This window comes from Morone saxatilis, unplaced genomic scaffold, assembly GCF_004916995.1.
Source record: "Morone saxatilis isolate NCDOM2014 unplaced genomic scaffold, NCSU_SB_2.0 Contig15, whole genome shotgun sequence".
NCBI lineage: Eukaryota > Metazoa > Chordata > Actinopteri > Moronidae > Morone > Morone saxatilis.
Window position 1 is genome coordinate 2,390,804 of NW_023339707.1, and position 9,800 is coordinate 2,400,603.

The following is a 9,800-nucleotide window of genomic DNA, read 5'->3' on the forward strand; positions in this document are numbered from 1 at the left end:
TACTTACTAATGGTCTTATAATATTTTTAAGCACAATTTTGTGTTGCGTGCACGCTACAGTATCCTATAGCGTGGACATATTTTATGGATATTTCATATTATATTTAATGCATTACAATAACAGTACAGAACAAATGATAAACTGTACAAGGAACCCGGTACTGAACACAATAACTGCAGGATATTTATATAAAATTAGAGATTGGGATACATTTTGGGCAGATTATTTCCTGTGAATACTGCATCAGAGATGAGTTTTCAAGATATTTATAAGGTCTTTTTATACAGTTCTCAGGCTATAGTAAAACATTTTTTTTCATTTTTAACAATCATACATACCTAATATGCTTCTTTTTTTGACAAATTCAGTGTTTTCTTCTCATTGTTCTATTAGTTTTTAAATGCGTACTCTTCTAATGCAAGACGAGGCTGTTTAGCTTCAAAGAGCAGCTCAAACGGGGTTCCCTAGTGGCCTTGGGTTTAAGGCATCGACCGTGAACAGCAATGTCTACGGTTTGAGTCTGGCTGGGGATCTTTGCAGCATGTCATTCCCCGTCTCTTTCCCCACATTTCATGTCAGCTGCTGACTTGATAAAATGCTCTAAAATAGCAGATCAAATAGTACAGAACTGATGATGAAATGTTTAAAAAGTGTTAGATGTAAACATTGACTTTTTGCTATTCTTACAGGATCTTACCCAGCACCATTGCATGTTTCTTGTGCTGGGCTTCACAAATACAAGCAGGCCCAAGGCCAGTCTCTACCCCTAAAGCGCAAACACTAAACCCTGACGGAGTAAGCTGACGACACCTGATGAGTGCTTGAGTGCAAGAGACTGCAGCGAACCGACACTGTATAAATAGGAACGGGACAGCACTCTGCAACATATCAGTGACATCTTTTGAAACACTTCTTTAAACTCAAAGATGTGTTTTATCTGTTTTGTTATTAGATTTTATCTTTATTTTCTGGGTTTTAACTTAATTTTAGGTATGTATTATCGTTTATATTTGCCTGATTTATTTGCCTCCATCCTGAAATGTTTCAATCCTGGTTCAACCCTGTAATGCACTGTGTATCTTTGATTTTGAAAAGTGTATTATATTATATTATTATATGTCCTTGATGACGCTAAAACATTTTACATAACCTACAATTTTGGGTTTGGGACTGGTTACCTGATTTGAACGTGTTCAAACGTTCAAATCAGTGTTTGAACGTTCTCAGAGTGGATGAGAGGTTGAGTGTCCACCTGATGAATGCAAGGTCCAATATTCACTCCAATTTTCGCTCTGTTTGTACCAAATATACCGATATTTGAAAAGATATCTGAAGATTTAAATAATATTGATATAGCCTATGTGATTGCTTGCCATTAAATCAGCAAATATGATAAACTAAAAAGTTCTGATAGAGCCACAGGGAACTGCAGAGGTAGTGCTAGTTCTCTGTGTCCGGATGACGTACTCATAAAAAAGTACAGCTACATTTTCTCTTTGTATCGGGTTAAAAAAGAAAGACAATCCAGAGAACAACAAGGATTTCCAGGTGTAAAAGTATGCCATGGTAACCATAGTAACTATGTTCTTTTACGTGCTATAATTCAGTTACAGATCAATGAGAGTTAGTTCATGGTCTCAGGTCTTATTTCGTACTGCATTTAGAGTGACGTACGTGATGAAATATCATCATGGTAGTTATAGAACTGAACTTTTGTCTTTAAATGAATAATAAAAGTTTATCTCAAATGAAATAAAATGTACAAATAGAATCAAATAGCAACAGGTGGTGCAAAGTGTAATGGAGTGTGATTATGAGAGAGAAGACAGACTGTGCACTTGGGAACTCTACCAATGCTGTATGTTGTTGCATGTCCAAGGTTTCTCTTCATTTTCCCCCTGGAACAAAGGCAAGAAGACCGACAGTGTAACCTCGCTCCGTCAATGAGCTTCTGAAGGTTTCAGCCTTGAAATGGGATGAGGCCGACAACTCGTGTGTGGATAAATTCCCGGGGTCCTCCCACTGTACAGCACCAGGCTGCTGCTTATCGCACACACAATGCAACCTGAAGGCATTTACCGAGGACATGAATGGAACAATGACATACAGTAGATGTAGATTTGCTGAGAGGCGGGGGAGTTGTGGACATATTCCAATTAGTGTAAAGAAATCATTAGTACCTGACACATATGCTGTGTTACTGTTGTGAAAATCTTGCATTTACCTTGAGGGCAAAGTATGGCTTTATGAGTCCTGTTAAAGCTGGTAACTTTTATTAAAGTGTCATATTTGCTGAAATGTTTAATATATCCTGACAGTAGTACAGAAGACAGGTCAGATCAGGTTCCTCTGGCTCCTCCTAGTGCTTCTAATGGCATTTGTAAGAATTATTAAAGCAAGTATTAAAGCAATGACATAATTAGTCCTTGGTATTATTGAGTGAGTAATTTCGTTAAAATGACCCAACTCTAAAGGCATAAGTGTACCGCATCATGCTCATATTCGGATCCGCGTTTTCTATCCAGTTCAGGTTCATGTCTGAATTCAAAGTGATTTCTCATTCCCCTTTGTAGGTTTTACTTTCTCTGAGCCACTTTGTTCATAGATGTCAGTGAGATTTACAGCCCAGGGTTTGATCCAGGCCCCCCAGAGATGGCATGATGATGATGAGGATGACGATGATGATGGTAATGTGCTGATGGGACGAGCTGCGCTGCTGCTCCTATACCTTCTCTGTGTGGGCGTTGTTAAAAACTCCTGAAGCGGGGAGGCGGTGGGATTGTATACGCAGAGTATTTCCCTCCCATTGGTCCCTCAATAGAAGCTGCTGTGATGCGCTGCGGTGACACAGCCAAGTCTCCGGCGATAAAAAGAAAGGCGACGAGCCGCGCAGGAGGAACAAGTGTTGGAGTGCGTTCAGCGAGTTTGCATTTGATGGTAGATGCACCTCTGCGAGTCTTAACACGGCTGGAAGTATCTGTCTAACTCCTGAGGTACTCTCTCTATACTTTGTACTTTATTGTCTCTATGAAACTTAGAACTAATGTTATGTGTATCTGCTGGATTTGAATTAAAGTGAGGAAAGGAACTCCTTTACGCACCATTACGCACTGCGCACAGTTCTACATGATTGGTAATGTAGTGATTTCATGAGTTTAATGTGAGTTTAACAGACTGAATTAAGAAGATGTTAATGAAGTAAGCAAGTTTCATCAGTACAGATTAAGGGTTTCCATTGATTTTAAGTCTTTTTTAGTCTGTGAATCATCAAACCAATCTCACCCAGACTCACCGCCTATGTTGTTTTTGTTTGTTTGTGTGTGTCAGGGATCTGGTGAAGAATGGAGTGGTATGTCCTGGTGCTGATACTGAGCTTGCCGCCCTCCATCCACGCAGATTGCTCTTCACAGTGTCAAAAATGCGCGCAGCAGATCCTCAGCCCCGACGTCGCCTTCAGCAGCCTGGTAAGATCACAGAGCCAGAGAGAGGAAGGTGGCTTTATTGGGCTTTTGCTGCCTTTTTTTTCTTTTTTGTGTTTTACCTAAAAGTTTACATTGGAATAAGAGAGAGTTAATTGTATTGTTATAATTTTAATTTCCTAAATCCTTAAGTTAAAATACCAAATATGTCAGGCTGAAAATTGAGTAAATCTAAACGAGTAACATACAATATGGGTTGCGTAAAAATATGAAATCTTACGTTTGACTCTTTCGCTCATATGTACAAATAAAGCTTTGGAGAAGCAGATTGTGTGATGTTTGCTCCTTTAAGGGGAAATGTGAGGAGAGAATAGGGGGTCAGATGGTGGCCTGGTCTGGTCAACCTGACGCCAAACCCTTCAAAATACATTAAGCAAACAAAAAAGTGTAGAGCTGACCTCCAGTACCAAATCTCACTGTGTTGTGTGTGCACACATAAGTTTTTAAACTCTTCTCCATGTGTGTGTCCCGCAGTCGTGCAGTGCGGAGTGTGAGGGGCAGCTGGAGAGCTGCGGCCAGGCTCCGGGGCTGGCGGACTTCAGCCAGGATGAGGCTGCGCAGGAGGAGGAGAGCCAACAGGCAGACCTGGTCAAACGCTACGGCGGCTTCATCAAGAGGATCGACAAGAACAAGAACAAAATATTCAGCTCTCCGTGGCGCGACAATTACATCCTGAAGGGCGCAGCGCTGCCCAAGAAATACGAGGACTTGTTGAAGAGGCTGGAGGAGAGAGGCATAGAGGTGCCGGAGGACGCGGATGAAGCTCCGGAGGACCAGATGCCCCACAGTTACGCGAAACGTTACGGTGGCTTTTTACGCAAATTCGGCCCCAAGTCAAAGAGGAGTAGCTCCGCGGAGCAGGAGAGCCAGGAGCCCGAGGAGCTGCAGAAGCGCTACGGGGGCTTCATGAGGAGGATCCGACCAAAGTTGAACAACCTGAAGTGGGACAAGCGATACGGAGGCTTTCTGCGCCGACACTTCAAAATCTCTGTGCGCTCAGTGGAGGAGCCGTATTACTCCTATGATGACTTGAGCTTATAGAGGAACCCTGCTCAGAGAGAGAAACTACAAAGACCTTGTGCAGGTTCACTTGAAATGCCACCATTTATCCAAAAAGTATCATATGCCTGCCTATCTTGCTTATAGCTACTGGGTTGACTTCTGTGTAACAACTCTCATCTCTGTGTTCATCATCGTCTGTCATTCAATAAAGGATGCTTGTTTAATAAAACCATGAATATAACCACCTTCTTGTCTGTCAAAAAGTTCAAAGGAAGTCATAGCCTGCGTGATCTCAGCCTCAGTGCGCTCCGTTACATGGAGCCAATCTCCATTCCGAATCTTTCCACTTTAATATTAACTCACTCATCGACAGACTCATACCTGGACATGACTCAGCTAAATTTCCTTTATTAAATATCAATACATGCTCTCAAACTCGGCAAACACCAATAATAACGAGCGGCACTTTAAATACATTTAACATTCATCCCAGATTTGGCATTAACTGTATCCTCTGAGCAGTTTGTAGGAGCATCTATAAAGGGGACCTTTTATCAATTAAAACGAATAGTTCTCATAACTGAACTTGTGCATTTTATCTGATATGAGTTTCAACATAAGTTTTTTTTTAAACTTTTAAATAATCTAAATTTTGAATGGAATTTGGTTGACCTTGACTGCAATGCCATTCAAATATGGTGCCTTTAGTTTAGGCTATAGGCTGAACGAGGCTAATACAGAATTCAGATACGAATGTAATCTTCAACTATCAGAATCATTTAAAGGAATATTACATGACTGTATTATTATTATTATTATTATTATTATTATTAATAATATATTGTTGTCGTTGTTGTTTCTATTATTAGTATATATAGATTAGATATCCAAAGCCAAAATGAACAGTCGGTGTCTATCTGTCGACCTAAAACCAGACACATACTGAGCAGATCCGGCTCAAACGTGAAGAATCTGACTGCTGCAGAAACAAACCAGCCGGACGAAGTCTGAACCAATCAACAGTGAGCGCCCTCCTGTGGGAAAGTAACAGATCATAAAGTCCGTTTGCTCCTATTTGTTCAAAAAGAGAACAACTGTTGCATTGTTACTGTCTGACTCAGTGGCTTCCAACCTGGGGTAATGGGTCCCAAGCAACAGGAGGAATACAATATTTATTTTACCACATTTTCCAGAAGTTAGACTAGGGAAGAGGAGGGGCTGAGTTCCCAGTTCAATCCCTGATAGACTGTGAAGACTTATCATCTTCAAACCTGAAAATAAAAATTCGGCCACATTCTCTTTCTATAAAGCAAAATCCCCTTAAAGGGTCCTTGACATGAACAAAATTGGGACCCCTTGGTCTGACGGACTAACCAAACCTTTAGGGGCCTCAAAGGCAAAAGCTTCACTGTGGTAATTAGCTTGTGGTAATTTCACTTCAAATTAGTTTAGCAGATGGAAGCTACCATTAAAGCACAATAGAAACTGTGTCTCCTGCTCCACTGCCCAGTATCCTGTTCTTTAATACCTTTATTTTGTTAGTTGATATGTTAATCATGTTCTTTTGAATCAAACTGCACACTGACTGACGCACTATACAGGCGGAGGTTGCAGCTGCTCCGATGGGTAATTAAATGCAACAGGATACATAAAGTATGCACAAATTTAGAAATGTTCTGGTCCTTCTACATGGGAAATATTTGTACCAATTATGCTCTACGGTTGATATTATTTTTCTCAAGGGAAAGTACCATATCAGTGAACGTAAGTAGCAAAACCCTGGTACTTTATTGTCCTCTTTTTTATTATCTTCATGAATTTGAAATTTAGTAAGCCAAAAGAAGAACACCGTGTAGAGCGTGTACCACATATGAAGGTTGAGTCCTTAAGGCTGGGTTCGAACAAATCAGGCCCCGGGCCCTTTTCCTGCATGTCACCCCATTTCTCTCCCGCCTTCACTGTCTCTCTCCACTGTCACTATACAAATTATGCAACAAAATAAAATCTATTAAGTCAATAATTGTGACGTGATGACAGCTTACACACATGTGGCTGAAGGTTCAGGGAAAAGCTACTAAGGTTTGTTAGGTTTGTCCTTTCTGGGCTACCGTAGAAACATGGTGGTTCAACATGGTGGACTCTGTAGAAGAGGACTCTCTCCCTCTTTAAAAAACAGCTCATTCTAAGGTAACCAAAATACAACAATTCCTATTGTCAGGTGATTATACTCTGATGAAAACATACCTATGAATAACATATTCTATTTCTGACAATAGATCCTCCTAAACACTCGTTAAAACTTAAAACACACAAGTTCACAGTCTCAGTTACACACTGATGAAGACATTTACATGTAAAGATGCACAATTTGTTCTTGAAAACTGAGCATTTATTACCAAACTGAACAATTCTCCTCTCCTCCAGCCTACATGGAATAAATCCCTACACAAACAGCTGTATCAAATATATTAGTTACAAAAACATATTTACAGTGAAACCACTACTGAAGTACACACTCCTGACACCAGATGCCACTCTAATATAAATGTGGGTATCTTGAAATCTGAAGGACGTCTATAAGGAAGGCTCGAATGAGAATTGAACACAGGCCATGAATGCTCTGTGAAAGTCTAAATGTGGACGAGCCCTCGGCCATCACAGGAACTGCACGTCCCATCAGGGCCCGTAATGATGGAGTGAAGGCAATTACGAGCTGGGTGACGAGGGAGAGAACAGCTGTCCTTTGTCTCACTGCTGATCGGCCGGCTGCTCCCCATCTCCCTCTTTAAGCTGCTCTGGCTGACCTTCATCCTCGCCATCCGCCTGGCCTTCCTCTTGTGAATCATCCGCAGCCGTTGCCGTGGCTTCCACCACACTGATGGTGCCGACCTGCTGTTGGACGGTGGCGCCTTGCGTCGCGGCCAAGCTCTGCAGCGCAGCCGGCAGCGTCAACAGCTGGTACTGAGGGCCGACCACCTGACCTGCCGCCGTGGACAGCACGGTCAGGTTAGAGGCGTCGCCCCCCAGCTCTGACCCGGAGAGCGAGGAGGTCAGGAGGGTGTACCCGCCCAGGTTGGCGCCGCCCTGGGCTCCTGCCATGGTCAGCACCTTGCCCAGCTGAAGGCTGGTCAGCTGGTTGAGAGGCACAGTGATCTGGGTGGGAGCAGCGTTGACTGAGGCCGGGCCAGAGACGGCACGGGTCAGCCGGGGTCGCTTGGGCGCGGGGGGCGCAGGGACCGGGGTGAGGGTCATCAGGACGTTGTTGAGGTGCTGGGATTTGCTCTTCAGCTCCTTGGCTCGCTTCCTGTGCTCGTCACACTGCTGCTCCAGAGCTGCAGGAGACAATGCATCATCAATACGTACAAACACACACCAAGACTTTAGTAATCAGACATACAGTCAACCCCTTAAAGGATCGGTGAAGGCATCTAGCAGTGACGTTGCAAATTTCGACTAATTGAACACCACCCGCGTGCAAATTTGACGACCTGGGAACGAGAACGGGCTGTGAAGGGTGTAGGAGAAACTACGGTGACTGCGAAACATGTGAAAAACGTGAATGGCCTTATCCAGAACCAGTGTTTGGTTTGTTCGTCGGACTTCATGGAAGGCGACCCCGTGTCTGTAGCTAAAAACGTCTCATTCTAAGGTAACGAAAACATAGTGATTCTTATTTTGATGAAAGCATACCTATGAGTGTTATATTCTATTTCTGACAATAGATCCTCCTACTGCACCTTTAATACGAATGCAGGGTGGTAATTTGTCTGGAGCTGCACAGACATTTTAAGCCTCAAGAAACATAATTCTATCCTGAGTGTGCGTGCTGCTCCGGACTCTTGCACTGACCAGCCAGGCTGCGAGTGTACTGCTCTCTGTAACGGTCCATCTGGCTCTTATGGCTGGCCAGAACCTTCTTCACTAGGTCCAACATCCCAAAGTTCTGCACGATATTGTTGAGCAAAACAGCATCTGAAAAAACAAAGAAGAATTCATGTTCAATGGGACACGGCAACTAAACAACAACAGCAACAAACAAGTTGCAGTTGCTGTGAAGTCTGATAAACTGCCTGCAGCTTTTTACAAGAATTATGGAATAAAAAAAAGCTTTTGTTTAAAGGGACTTAGAGCGAGTGCATTCCAACTGCACGAATGAAAAACTTCATACGGGGCAGAACAGCGGTCGTACCCATACCGGGGCTAGCATTTGGGTTACAGTTGCATCCAGCTTAAGTAACAATCACTGCACTACCCGATGAGCACACTGTGACCCAAATCACCCATGATGCTGCATGAACAACGGGTGCATGCTGGGTTTGGCTAACCTGCTGAATGCTACAATGGCTTCTGCAGCCACTGAGAAACTATTGTGGCTGCAGACACTCATTCAGCTCAGAGGTTTTGAAAACTAAAAAAGGAGTGCAATGGGACAGAAAAGTTGAGTGGACTGGTGCACAGGACAGTACAACACCCACTGCCCAGGGAAGAACATCAACAACCACTGCACCACGTAGCAACGTAGCAGTGTGTGTCCGCGGTGTGTGTGTGTAAAAACTGCTCTCTCCTTTCTTTAATGCGTGTTTGTGGCTGCAGTCACTGTGGAGTTTATATTGTTTATACATCTGTGCGTCTTCGGCCTGATGTGATGTTTTATTCTGCTGTTGATTCTACAACAAGTGTCAGAATATTTCATTTGTATAGTTTAATAATGCTTGTTGCTCCCACCATGGTGTCTGTAGTCTTATTTCTTTATTATTTATTGCCATTTTAATTTAATGTTAAGTTGTGTCCTCTTTCCTGGTTAATTCTGGTGAGGCTATACATACAGAGGAAGGCAGTTGGATATTTTTAAGATCAGTTGTATGCACAGGCTGTCGTCTATAGAACAGATTATCATTCTCATATTCTACTGTCAGGATATAGTGAAAGTTTCAGAAGTATTACAAACTTTTTTATAAAAGTTACCTACTGCAGCTTTAACAGTAGTATCACATACTCATACTCAAATTTCTACCTCCCCTCTGACTTTGTGGGGGTTTATTTTGTTGTAGGTAGCTCAACCAGCCCCTGCCTGTGAGTGTGTGTGTGTTTTTCTAACCTTTGACCTGTAGTGGTGGGTCACACACTCTCTCCTGCAGCCCGTTCAGCACCTCCTGCAGCTCTTTCTGAAAGTCCTCCACCACCTCCTCCAACAGCCCTGCCTCCTTCACCGTACGCCAGAAAGCCACAGAGTCCTCTGGATACACACACACACACAGACATACACATAAACACACTCTCTATACTCTGTACTCTTTATCATGTGTGTGTGTGTGTGT

At 42.8% G+C, this 9,800-nt stretch overlaps 2 protein-coding genes across 2 annotated transcripts in view; one reads left to right on the forward strand and one right to left on the reverse strand.

Moving 5' to 3' along the window:
* Positions 1–2,878: 2,878 nt before the first annotated feature.
* On the forward strand, positions 2,879–4,684 carry pdyn (prodynorphin). The gene is made up of 3 exons (XM_035657283.1): positions 2,879–2,994; positions 3,329–3,465; positions 3,955–4,684. Exons 2-3 carry the CDS (start codon positions 3,343–3,345, stop codon positions 4,519–4,521), a joined length of 690 nt encoding a protein of 229 aa, XP_035513176.1. The 5' UTR covers positions 2,879–2,994; positions 3,329–3,342; the 3' UTR covers positions 4,522–4,684.
* Positions 4,685–6,853: 2,169 nt separating this feature from the next.
* Positions 6,854–9,800, reverse strand: part of gmeb2 (glucocorticoid modulatory element binding protein 2) — a gene marked incomplete in the record, with an annotated part of 7,127 nt that continues 4,180 nt past the window's right edge. The window contains 3 exon segments of the mRNA XM_035657281.1: positions 6,854–7,814; positions 8,332–8,454; positions 9,581–9,718. Of these exon segments, the coding sequence (XP_035513174.1) occupies positions 7,231–7,814; positions 8,332–8,454; positions 9,581–9,718 (845 nt within the window).

Excerpts from the sequence above, each read along its gene's own strand:
- pdyn (XM_035657283.1), top strand. The coding sequence starts at position 3,343 with ATGGAGTGGTATGTCCTGGTGCTGATACTGAGCTTGCCGCCCTCCATC. Across the intron at positions 3,466-3,954 it reads ACGTCGCCTTCAGCAGCCTG|TCGTGCAGTGCGGAGTGTGA; the intron begins GTAAGATCACAG and ends TGTGTCCCGCAG.